General features: G+C 43.1%; 2 protein-coding genes across 2 annotated transcripts in view; both read left to right on the top strand.

The window, feature by feature from the left end:
* Positions 1-995: 995 nt before the first annotated feature.
* On the top strand, positions 996-9,746 carry mvda (mevalonate (diphospho) decarboxylase a). Its single transcript, XM_021607463.3, has 11 exons — positions 996-1,224; positions 1,508-1,578; positions 1,686-1,800; positions 1,908-2,054; positions 2,209-2,408; positions 2,531-2,605; positions 2,686-2,904; positions 3,781-3,896; positions 3,971-4,079; positions 4,333-5,559; positions 8,888-9,746. The coding sequence occupies exons 1-10, from the start codon at positions 1,149-1,151 to the stop codon at positions 4,411-4,413; spliced, it is 1,209 nt and encodes a 402-aa protein (XP_021463138.2). The 5' UTR covers positions 996-1,148; the 3' UTR covers positions 4,414-5,559; positions 8,888-9,746.
* LOC110526470 (ribosome quality control complex subunit TCF25) overlaps positions 9,743-13,243 on the top strand; it is a 32,762-nt gene continuing 29,261 nt past the window's right edge. The window contains exons 1-3 of the mRNA XM_021607464.3: positions 9,743-11,869; positions 12,282-12,419; positions 12,580-12,648. Coding sequence (XP_021463139.2) covers positions 11,648-11,869; positions 12,282-12,419; positions 12,580-12,648 — 429 coding nt within the window. The 5' untranslated portion in view covers positions 9,743-11,647. The remainder of the gene's footprint in view (positions 11,870-12,281; positions 12,420-12,579; positions 12,649-13,243) is intronic.

The following is a 13,243-nucleotide window of genomic DNA, read 5'->3' on the forward strand; positions in this document are numbered from 1 at the left end:
GAAGACTTTTGGAGGATGGCCTGGTGTCAAGAAGGGCAGCAAAGAAGCCACTTCTCTCCAGGAAAAACATCAGGGACAGAATGATATTCTGCAAAAGATACAGGGATTGGACTGCTGAGGACTGGGGAAAAGTCATTTTCTCTGATGAATCCCCTTTCCGATTGTTTAGGGCATCTGGAAAAAAGCTTGCCGTGAGAAGACAAGGTGAGCACTACCATCAGTCCTGTGTCATGCCAACAGTAAAGCATCCTGAGACCATTCATGTGTGGGGTTGCTTCTCAGCCAAGGGAGTAGGCTCACTCACAATTTTGCCTATGAACACAGCCATGAATAAAGAATGGTACCACCACATCCTCCGAGAGCAACTTCTCCCAACCATCCAGGAACAGTTTGGTGACGAACAATGCCTTTTCAATCATGATGGAGTACCTTGGCAAAAGTGATAACTAAGTGGCTCGGGGAACAAAACATTGATATTTTGGGTCCATAGCCAGGAAACTCCCCAAACCTTAATCCCATTGAGAACTCGTGGTCAATCCTCAAGAGGCGGGTGGACAAACAAAAACCCACAAATTCTGACAAACTCCAAGCATTGATTATGCAAGAATGGGCTGCCATCAGTCAGGATGTGGCCCAGAAGTTAATTGACAGCATGCCAGGGCGGATTGCAGAGGTCTTGAAAAAGAATGGTCAACACTGCAAATATTGACTCTTTGACACTTATGAAATGCTCGTAATTATACTTCAGTATTCCATAGTAACATCTGACAAAAATATCTAAAGACACTGAAGCAGCAAACTTTGTGGAAATTAATATTTGTCCCATTCTCAAAACTTTTGGCCACGACTGTACGGCATTTATGACTGTGATCATGATACGCCCTCTAAATGTGACTCTGGCCTCATTTTCAGGCGACCGTGGTCTGATCGAAAGGATTGGCTGCCTCGTTTCAGTTACGGAACATGAGTGGCTCTAATTGGTGGGAGGTTTAGTCATGTGCGCTACCCCTCCAATCAACAGAAACGTTTTGTAAAGCGCTAAAGTTGTGCAGACATTACTTTATCAGTGGATCTCAAAATAGTAGACAGTCTCGCGTTTCTAGTAATTTTTGTTATTTTATTGATACGGGTTTTTACTTTTTAGCAAAATGCCCGAGGACAGCGGCAAAGAGCTCACCATGGTAACATGCAGTGCGCCTGTGAATATTGCTGTTATCAAATACTGTGAGTATTGTATGATCGTCTGATTCAGTCAACCAAAGAACACTGTCAACCAAGTGTAGCCTGTCCTTAGATGGCCACATCTAGCTTCATGTAACGTAAATTGTAACATTGACTGAATCTTTAAAGTGCTTGCTCGCCACACTGTAGCCAGGCTTTGATGTTTGTGCATTGGTACATGACAAATGTATTGCCACAATGATGTGAAAAGAATGTTCTCTGTACAATCTTTGAAAATAACTATGTATTGAATTGTAAATGCGTTGTTGTTATTGCTGTTTCAAAGGGGGGAAGAGGGATGAAGAGTTGATTCTACCCATAAATTCATCTTTGAGTGTCACATTACATCAAGACCAGGTAAGACTAATACTGCACACCAGACACTCAGCAAGTGGCTAAATATTACTGCTTTGTTAAAACAACAAAAACTAACGATTACTGCCTTGTGTCCTTATTCCTCCCAGCTCAAGACGACCACAACAGTGGCGTGCAGCAGGTTGTTCCAGGAGGATCGTATCTGGCTCAACGGCAAAGAGGAGGACATAACCCAGCCCAGACTACAGTCCTGCCTTAGGGAGAGTCAGTTACTATATGTAATGATATGATAGAGGTAGAGGGGGAAGAGTAAGAGGGCAAAGGGGGAGGACAAGCAATGATGTGTTGTTTTTGGTGGTTTCCTTCCTCAGTTCGCCGCCTGGCCCGTAAGCGACGTAGTGATGGGGAGGCTGATGTAGACACGGCCGGTTTGTCCCATAAAGTCCACATCTGCTCTGTCAACAACTTCCCAACTGCAGCCGGACTGGCCTCTTCTGCTGCCGGCTATGCCTGTCTGGGTAAGAGACTGTGTCCCATCATAATGGTTTGTACCTAACACAGTATTAAATGGATCAAATGAAGTAAAAGCTTGTGTGAAACTAGTTTTATGCTTACTCCTTCTTTTCCTTTTGTCTCTCCATCTTGTCTCCTCACTCCACTCTCCTGTTCCAGTGTACACCCTGTCCCGGGTGATGGGAGTGGAGGGGGAGTTGTCTGTGGTTTCTAGGCAGGGTTCAGGCAGTGCCTGTAGGAGTATGCATGGGGGCTTCGTCCAGTGGATTATGGGCCAGCAAGGAGATGGCAAGGACAGTCTGGCCCAGCAGGTGGAGCCAGAGACTCACTGGCCTGAGCTCAGGGTCCTTGTACTGGTGGTAGGTCTCTCTGATCATTACTGAAGTTGGCTTTTTCTGTAGCAAATGTTGGCATATACATTTCTCCCATGTCTTTAATAATCTCAACACCCCCATCTCTTTGTCTCCCTCTCTCTTTTTAGGTCAGTGCTGAGAGGAAACCAGTTGGCAGCACTTCTGGCATGCAAACTAGTGTAGAGACGAGCATTCTCCTGAAGGTATACACACACACACACACACACACACAGAGTTATATGTTATTAACCCTTACCCTTAACCCTTGCGCTCTCCCCCTCAGCACCGGGCAGACTCTGTGGTCCCAGCCAGGATGAAGGAGATGATTGAGGCTGTACATAAGAGGGACTTTACTGCATTCGCTGAACTGACCATGAAGGACAGCAATCAGTTCCATGCCACTTGCCTGGACACCTACCCACCCATCTTCTACCTCAACGACGTGTCGCGCCGTGTTATCAACCTTGTGCACCGCTATAACCGTCACTACAGGGAAACAAAGGTGAGCACCATCAGGGAGTTAGTTCTTTCTTTTAGTCATGGACATGTGCTAGTCATATGGAACATTGACAGTTCTACAAGAGGTCTAAGCTAAGAAGCAGAACAAGGTGCAGTAATTGTTGATATTCAGAGATTATGTAATAGAGATATGAAACTGGTAGTATTTCTACAGTTCAAGAAGAACAGAAAATGTGTTAACAAGCCCAAGTATAGATGTGGTGAAGAAGTCAATGGAACTTGACCAAAACAATGGAAACGCCATGGAAAGATCCAGAATCCTCCTTATTTCCCCTAAGTGGAATTAGCCTACATTTAGGCTATTGTTTATGTGTATTTCACACTATGTTGTGGTAAAAATCGGAGTATAATGCTTGTATTGATGTCAACAATACATGTTCATGTCATCGTCACCAATCAACTGCATTACAGTTAGAAAAAGACTGACTACCACCACTGATTTCTCTATGCTACCAGCTTCTACGAACGGGAGTTAGCATTTAGCAGTCACTTCTTCTGAACCTGAAAAGAGACTACTTCTAAATGTTATGCATTGAAAACAGCCAAGTATATCCAAATCGGACTTTGTAAACACATTGTGGGCCTGTTACAATACATTGATCATGACGGATTTGACGAATATCCACTTTTGTTAGATCAGATTTGTTGAATGTGCACCAATCCGCCATCCTTCTGCATTCTATTGACCTCTTTACCGTGTCTATGACCTAGTACTTCTTCATGAGTCTCAGAGGACTAGTGCAGCATCACATCCCTCCTTCTGACACTGTTATAACACTGCTGTAACAAAGCTATAACTTTGATCCAGAGTTATTTTCCTGAGTTTAAGCAGTGACTGATGTTTTCTCTTCTCCACCAGGTGGCATACACATTTGATGCAGGTCCCAATGCAGTGATCTACACTCTACAGCAGAATGTGGAAGAGTTTGTCCAGGTGGTCAAACACTTCTTCCCACCAGAGACCAATGGAGGACAGTGAGTTTCTCACAATCACACACTCAGACAGTCAGACAACACTCCCTCCTGTGACTTTACCTGTCCCACGTCAGGTTTCTAAAGGGTCTTCCGGTTGCCCCAACAACACTATCTGAGGAGCTGAAGCAGGCCATTGGTATGGAGCCCATGGTGAAGGGAATCTGCTATATAATCAGCACTAAGGTACACACACACATACATAGGCACATACACATAGGCAGCACCCTCCGGGTCCTTTGCCCATTTCCTGTGCATCTCTGCGGGTTGGCGTAGTGGAGGGTTTTGGGCAGCGAGCTTGATGCTCTCTCCAACCAGCTTACGGGAAATCACCAGGAATGCAGATCTTATAAACACACACATTATGTTTGGATCTGCTACATTTTGATGTGATGTTAAGTTGGTTTGTCTGAGGGATTATTTCTGATTTGTGTATAAGGCTGGACCTGGACCTCGCGTGGTGGAGGACCCTAGTGAGCATCTGCTTGGATCTGACGGGCTGCCCAAGGAGAGTGCATGATACAAGCCAGCCTCCCAGCTGGGCAGAGACAGAACTCTTTGATGCAAAGAAAGACCAGACATATTAACAATCAACAATTCCAATTCAGTCAATTGGATACATACATAGCTGTAGTCATAAAAGGGGCAATCTGCAGTTGCTATATCAATTTTTGGACTTATAAATGTATTATATGTAACCATTGAAGAAGATAACTGATAAATGCTGCATGAGTTTAGTTCAACTGTCGTACCCCATCAGAACTCAAAATATAAGCTTGTTTTACTACAATGTTTGTAAACCAAGTAAATGTAAACAAACGTTTAAAACATGGTTATAACTATAATTTTGATATCATGCATGGTCAGTCCTTGCATCCATAGCACTGTCTAATTTTGAGTGGTTACATTTCTCCTGCCCCATCCCTCAGCTTTTTACCAAAACAAAGGATTGCCCCTTTAACTGGAGCGAAACAACCACACACAGCTGAATACCTCTAACACTGTTGACTAGTGCTTCATTCGGACACTTTTCCTATTGCGAGTTTGGATTAAATGTTTTGTAATGTTAAAGATGTAGAGATGCCTTGTGAGAATGATCAGAAATGTTTTAGTACTTTGATAACTGTAAACTCTGTTTATTTGATTCAAGTAGATTATGTAATTATGTACATGATTATGTCCATGTTATTAAAATATAATGGTTAACAGTCACCTTTAGAGTGAGTGAATCATAAGAATCTAATTGAAATTGTTAACCATTCAAAAGGATTATAAATTACAGTATTGAGAACAATGTCAGTGCTTTAGTATAAGAGCTGGATATATAGCCTACATGTCATCTTCAGAGGTGGCACCACAGGTGGGGGCATTTTTTTTTCTCCTGATGGTAAGCAGGTAAAACTACAAAAACTCTACAACCTAGTTGTAGCAGGGACCTTAAGGGTTGCCCTATTGCCTGGGGCAAGTGAACTGAGCAGTCGGGCAAGTTGAGTCTGCTTTAAAGTTGCCCCAGCTAAAAATGTTTTACTGAAAACAAAACTGTAAGGAATTCCAAAAGGCATAGCCTAAAACTGATCTTTCTGCTTCATCCCCCATTGTTTAAGTCAGGGTGTCACGGCAGATTTCCTCTGAAGAAGGAGCAAGGATCGGACCAAAATGCAGCGTGGTAAGTGTCCATGGTTTTTAATGAGAAACTGAACATGAATACATAAACAAAATAACAAAGTGAAAACCCGAAACAGTCCCGTGTGGCACAAACACTGTCACAGGAAACAATCACCCACAAATCCCAACACAAAACAGGCTACCTAAATATGGTTCCCAATCAGAGACTATGACTAACACCTGCCTCTGATTGAGAACCATATCAGGCCAAACATAGAAATAGACAAACTAGACACACAACAGAATCCCATCCAGCTCACATCCTGACCAACACTAAAACAAGGAAAACACACAAAAACTATGGTCAGAACGTGACACAGGGTTCCCAAACATGGTCCTGTGCCCCTCTCCCCCAGCACTGCACAGCTGATTCAAATAACTAACTCATCATCAAGCTTTGTTGACTTCTAGGGCAAAATACAAAATGTGCACCCAGTGGGGGGCCCAGGACTAAGTTTGGGAAACCCTGGTTTAAGTGCAAGTTGGACAATTTATGTCTGCTGGGCAAGTTGAGCCTCTATATTACAACAGGTAAATGTTTCCCCCTTTGACCAAATCATGTCAGGCAGCAAAGTTAGTTAAGGCAAAGATTATGTATAGACTGACAAGGGTTACGGTCCAAACACTTAAAAGACGCACCCTCGTCCACTTACCCTTGCCTTATGCCCTTGGGGGAATCCCAGTTGCCTTGGTGTGGCGGTCCAAATTATTAGCAAAGAAAGGGAGGATTTGCAACGTAAGCACCTTAGCCCTCGTTTTTAGTCGGCTTTGCGAGTGTATAATTATGTTCACTCCGGGGCCTGAAACTCCCCAATTCAATTCGCGACGATTGTACATCCGCTAAGAAAAGTCAGAAAACTCAAAAACAACATCAATGGAGAAGTCAACATACACGTGTAAGTAAAAACAAATGCAAATAAGTTAGAAATGGTGCTACTAATGCACATGACAGCACAAACAAGTCAAATAAAAAGTAAATATGTTTTTGTTTGGTTATCTTTTGGAAATTGTAGAAATAAAACACTTCATCAGAAGTGTCCACTTAATTTGAGGGTATAGGCTGTGTCTTTTAAGTGTTCGGAGCGCAATTACTTGTCTCTCTACCCTAACAATGGAGTCGTTGTCCACAAAACGGCACAGATTAATAAGCATACCTGGTTGTCTAGCTTCTGCCTATCCTCTTTTTGGATTGGTGGATACATCTCATGATGTTTTGCAATTTTTTAATATTCGTTGAGTGTTGTTGATGTCAACCGCCTTTATTCAATGGAAAGAGAGATGCTGCTAGCCTCATGTATAGCCATCTCGAGAGAAAAAAATGTATTTCACCTTTATTTAACCAGGTAGGCTAGTTGAGAACAAGTTCTCATTTACAACTGCGACCTGGCCAAGATAAAGCAAAGCTGTGCGACACAAACAACAACACAGAGTTACACATGGAATAAACAAACATACAGTCAATAACACAATAGAAAAACAAGTCTATATACAGTGTGTGCAAATGGGGTAAGATAAGGGAGGTAAGGCAATAAATAGGCCATAGAGGTGAAATAATTACAATTTAGCGATTAAACACTGGAGTGATAGATGTGCAGAAGATGCTTGTGCAAGTATAGGTACTGGGGTGCAAAGGAGAGAAAAAAAATAACAGTATGGGGATGAGGTAGTTGGATGGGCTATTTATAGATGGGTTATGTACAGGTGCAGTGATCTGTGAGCTGCTCTGACAGGTGGTGCTTAAAGTTAGTGAGGGAGATTTTTTTGTGATTTTTACAATTCGTTCCAGTCATTGGCAGCAGAGAACTTGAAGGAAAGGTGGCCAAAGGGGGAATTGGTTTTGGGGATGACCAGTGAAATATACAGAGTGTGGAGTGTGTGCTACGGGTGGGTGCTGCTATGGTGACCAGTGAGCTGAGATAAGGCAGGGCTTTACCTAGCAAAGACTTATAGATGACCTGGAGCCAGTGGATTTGGCGTGAATATGAAGCGAGGGCCAGCCAACGAGAGCATACAGGTCGCAGTGGTGGGTAGTATATGGGGCTTTGGTGACAAAACGGATGGCACTGTGATAGACTGCATCCAATTTGCTGAGTAGCGTGTTGGTGGCTAATTTGTAAATGACATCGCCGAAGTCGAGGATCGGTAGGATAGACAGTTTTACGAGGGTATGTTTGGCAGCATGAGTGAAGGATGCTTTGTTGCGAAACAGGAAGCCGATTCTAGATTTAATTTTGGATTGGAGATGTTTAATGCAAGTCTGGAGGGAGAGTTTACAGTCTAACCAGACACCCAGGTATTTGTAGATGTCCACATTTTCTAAGTCAGAACCGTCCAGAGTAGATGCTGGTAGCGATCGGTTGAAGAGCATGCATTTGTTTTACTTGCATTTAAGAGCAGTCGGAGGCCATGGAAAGATAGTTGTATGGCGTTGAAGCTGGTCTGGAGGTTTGTTAGCACAGTGTCCAAAGAAGGGCCAGAAGTATACCGAATTGTATCTTCTGCGTAGAGGTGGATCAGAGAATCACCAGCAGCAAGAGCGAGATCATTGATGTATACAGAGAAAAGAGCTCTGATGTAAACTCTGATATAAAATGTTTTTTCTCTAAATTGCCGGGATGTCACGTGTCCTACTTATATCGGTACACTCGTAACAATTTAATCATTACGAAACTTATATTCGATCAAATATACCTCACGTAGCAAATAAGCCATTACATTTTTTGTTGACCAAATTCGACACGCTTATTGGCCTCCATACAACAACTTGGTGAGCGATAGAAACGAAACAACGTCACCTGCTTGTATCATACAGATTTTTGGCCGAGTAGGCGCTCTCGCTTCGCCTCGCCTCCTGTCTTCCTCCCAAATGTATACATTTTCACTTTCCATAATAATCGAACGTGACAACTGCGATCAGTTGGATAACTGCGGAGGGGGTTCTGTTGGTCCGAACGGAGACAGAATGGGGAAAATAGAATGGGCAAGATAGTGTTGTTGTCTGACCGCCATATAGAGGCAGTGTGATAAATCTAATTGGTGCAATATCTGCTGCTGCTATCAGTTGATGCAACACTCAGGTTTCCTGTATGAACCTACTGTACTTGATTTACAAGGAAGTGTTTGTTTTCCCTCTGGTATTTTTATTGAGACATTATTAGCTAGTTCAGAAACATAGCCTGTTAGGGGAGTAACTTGGCTGTTATCACCTATTGTTGTTGGGAATCCACTGCATGCATGCTTCTAGAGAGCAGCACCAGAGCAACCCATGTATCTATGTTATTGAGGGAGCCTGAATGATCTTTTGTCTATTGTGTCTGTATGTCTTCCAGGCGGCCATCCGAGGGGAGCAGTGGGAGCCCATCCTGCCCTGGAAGGAGAGTGCCCGTAAGCCGGTGGGAGAGAGCATCAAGCTCCCTCCCCAGAACCCTCCACCACGCCCACCCGCAGAGATGCGCAGGAAACGGGCAGAGGACCTGGAGGCGGCTGCCTATGTCAACCCCATCGCTGTCACTGCCAATGATGACTAGATCCGCTTACTGTTCCTCCTTCAGGCCTGTTGGGCTAAGCTCACTCAGGTTAGCTTATGGTTCCACTGAGCCCCAACCAAAACAGATCTACAGTGGAGCCCCACCCAGGCCATGCTCAGTCTCGACTGCCTTTGGCTGAGGGCCGAATCCTAAATTGAGATGGATAAGCTTGCATAACTTAGGTTTTATGTAAATTGGGAATTGGCGTCAATGGGAATTTTTTATGGACTGGTATCAAGTTAGGAATCAGGCCTCGGAGAGTAGAGGGTTGTGGAGAGGACACACTGCTGCTGATGTTTGATGATGTATAAGGGATTGTATTGAACTGAGATGTTGCTGCGCCTTAGTTACTGCAAAAGGGTTGTGTCCTATATCTCTGCACCACCTGCCACATCTCTTTCAGTTATAATTTTGGTCCCCAAAAGGCTTTGGAATGTAAATGGAAAAGTTTGTATTCTTGTTGCGACAGTAACTTATTTTGAGAGCAATTGAACAAATGGATATCTATTTCTCTTTTTGGTCGGTTTGCTATGTCAGTGGTCAACTAGCTGTATTCTGGACAGTTGTGTATTCACCTCTCTACAAAATAATGTATGTCTATGTTTTATGCTTGTTATGCTTTTGATACAATCTGAAAATAAACATACAGTGCCTTGCGAAAGTATTCGGCCCCCTTGAACTTTGCGACCTTTTGCCACATTTCAGGCTTCAAACATAAAGATATAAAACTGTATTTTTTTGTGAAGAATCAACAACAAGTGGGACACAATCATGAAGTGGAACGACATTTATTGGATATTTCAAACTTTTTTAACAAATCAAAAACTGAAAAATTGGGCGTGCAAAATTATTCAGCCCCTTTACTTTCAGTGCAGCAAACTCTCTCCAGAAGTTCAGTGAGGATCTCTGAATGATCCAATGTTGACCTAAATGACTAATGATGATAAATACAATCCACCTGTGTGTAATCAAGTCTCCGTATAAATGCACCTGCACTGTGACAGTCTCAGAGGTCCGTTAAAAGCGCAGAGAGCATCATGAAGAACAAGGAACACACCAGGCAGGTCCGAGATACTGTTGTGAAGAAGTTTAAAGCCGGATTTGGATACAAAAAGATTTCCCAAGCTTTAAACATCCCAAGGAGCACTGTGCAAGCGATAATATTGAAATGGAAGGAGTATCAGACCACTGCAAATCTACCAAGACCTGGCCGTCCCTCTAAACTTTCAGCTCATACAAGGAGAAGACTGATCAGAGATGCAGCAAAGAGGCCCATGATCACTCTGGATGAACTGCAGAGATCTACAGCTGAGGTGGGAGACTCTGTCCATAGGACAACAATCAGTCGTATATTGCACAAATCTGGCCTTTATGGAAGAGTGGCAAGAAGAAAGCCATTTCTTAAAAATATCCATAAAAAGTGTTGTTTAAAGTTTGCCACAAGCCACCTGGGAGACACACCAAACATGTGGAAGAAGGTGCTCTGGTCAGATGAAACCAAAGTTGAACTTTTTGGCAACAATGCAAGACGTTATGTTTGGCGTAAAAGCAACACAGCTCATCACCCTGAACACACCATCCCCACTGTCAAACATGGTGGTGGCAGCATCATGGTTTGGGCCTGCTTTTCTTCAGCAGGGACAGGGAAGATGGTTAAAATTGATGGGAAGATGGATGGAGCCAAATACAGGACCATTCTGGAAGAAAACCTGATGGAGTCTGCAAAAGACCTGAGACTGGGACGGAGATTTGTCTTCCAACAAGACAATGATCCAAAACATAAAGCAAAATCTACAATGGAATGGTTCAAAAATAAACATATCCAGGTGTTAGAATGGCCAAGTCAAAGTCCAGACCTGAATCCAATCAAGAATCTGTTGAAAGAACTGAAAACTGCTGTTCACAAATGCTCTCCATCCAACTTCACTGAGCTCGATCTGTTTTGCAAGGAGGAATGGGAAACAATTCTTTTTTTCTACTGTATTATTGACTGTATGTTTTGTTTATTCCATGTGTAACTGTGTAACTGTGTTGTTGTATGTGTCGAATTGCTATGCTTTATCTTGGCCAGGTCGCAGTTGCAAATGAGAACTTGTTCTCAACTAGCCTACCTTGTTAAATAAAGGTATTGATAGACCCATGGCAACTCTTGTTTACAACAAAAATATGCATTGGTCATAGGCTTTGAAACCATTAACTGACTTTACACCAACAGCCTTGGCAGTGGTTGCCACTCTCACCCAGCATGCAAATAATCGTCTTATTTCCCATCGTCTTATTTCCCAATAATCGTCTTTAGTTCCCATTTGTGTTAACGAATTTCAGGAATTTTCAGAACCTTTGTCCTTACGCACTACTGCTGCCTAGTGGTACAAAGGTAAACGGCAGCGAACTGTGATAATCAAAACGAAAATAGTTGGCATGCACCAAGATTGTCTACATGGAGCACCCGTAGAATAAACTCTTTGGCATGCGTATTTTGCTCATGTTGTTCATGGCTGAAGCTGGGTCAAATCCCAGCTGAACCATAACCCATCTTCGTGACAACTCTGTCCCGGGAAGATGTCGAGCCGTGCTCTGAGGAGGTTGAAGGGGAAACAGCGGGGGCAGGAGGCCCTGGACCTCGGTGATCTTGTCCCAGGTGAAGGGCCAGAGCCAGAGGAGCAGGCTGCGGATGTTGAGGAAGAAGAATTGGAACCGGATGAAGCTGTTCTCCAGTCTGATAAGAGCAGCATCAGAAAAGCTAAGAAGAATAAGAAAAACTTGAGCAACATTTACGAACTGGTGGAGTGTTTCTCTTTTTCTAACACACATTGCAAAATGTTTAAGAAATGTCTCGCTAACTGCCACCTAGCTCCACCCCCAAGGCTACATAACTGTGTGACATAGCTAGCTAGCTAGCTATGCTAGTCAATGAAAAAAGCAGCAGGACAGTGACATATGCAGACTGTCAACAAATCAAACCAGCATTATGCTGACTAACCGATTTTGCCTGGCCAGACAGGAGTCATACAGTACACCCCCTTGCCTTGACCATATGAATGTCACGATGATAGGTTGGAATCACAATGGCAGGAAATCAAGGCAGAGACTGACCAGAGATTAATTAAAACTGTGCAATGTAGAGATTTAATCTCTGATATACAACCTTAACCTGAGCCTTTCTGTCCTTCTTGCTGGAACCATGTCGCTGCAGATATGTGAAGCAGAGAAAGCCACGACGGATGAAGACACAGTGAAGCCAGAAGAACAGCATGGTGATGAAACCAAGGAGAAGAGTGACAGCGGGGAAACAGAGAAGAGAGATGCACAGCCTGAGACAGGTGCTGCGAAGGTGAGGAGAGAGACGGACATCCCTGATACACTGTAGCCTCCACAGTACTATGGGGTATTGTGAACCCCATTCCTCCTCAGTCTTGTTGTTATTATGGATGATCAATCTAGTCGAAATGTTTTGAAGAGTTGTCTAATAGTTTTTATTTTCTTGGTGTCAGTCCGGAGATAAAACAAGCAAGAAAAAGAAGAAAAAGAAGAAGAAAAAGAACACTACAGGAGATAAACAGGTATACAGTCCATCTTGACAAATCACTTCCACATATGTCCCCCAATGTGAGGGCACTGTTGTGCACATTGCCATATTAACCACTGTTGTGCACATTGCCATATTAACCACTGTTGTGCACATTGCCATATTAACTACTGTTGTGCACATTGCCATATTAACCACTGTTGTGCACATTGCCATATTAACCACTGTTGTGCACATTGCCATATCAACACTGTTGTGCACATTGCCATATTAACCACTGTTGTGCACATTGCCATATTAACCACTGTTGTGCACATTGCCATATTAACCACTGTTGTGCAAATTGCCATATTAACCACTGTTGTGCACATTGCCATATTAACCACTGTTGTGCACATTGCCATATTAACCACTGTTGTGCACATTGCCATATTAACTACTGTTGTGCACATTGCCATATTAACCACTGTTGTGCACATTGCCATATTAACCGCTGTTGTGCACATTGCCATATCAACACTGTTGTGCACAATTGCCATATTAACCACTGTTGTGCACATTGCCATATTAACCACTGTTGTGCACAATTGCCATATTAACCACTTGCTTTAGCAGCATTTTATTGTGTA

This window comes from Oncorhynchus mykiss, chromosome 6, assembly GCF_057628025.1.
Source record: "Oncorhynchus mykiss isolate SJ-2025 chromosome 6, ASM5762802v1, whole genome shotgun sequence".
Taxonomy (NCBI): Eukaryota; Metazoa; Chordata; class Actinopteri; order Salmoniformes; family Salmonidae; genus Oncorhynchus; species Oncorhynchus mykiss.

Coding starts and splice junctions, on each gene's coding strand:
- mvda (XM_021607463.3), top strand. CDS start 1,149: ATGCCCGAGGACAGCGGCAAAGAGCTCACCATGGTAACATGCAGTGCG. Junction 2,606..2,685: donor AGACGAGCATTCTCCTGAAG/GTATACACACAC, acceptor TCTCCCCCTCAG/CACCGGGCAGACTCTGTGGT. Junction 3,897..3,970: donor CCAGAGACCAATGGAGGACA/GTGAGTTTCTCA, acceptor GTCCCACGTCAG/GTTTCTAAAGGGTCTTCCGG.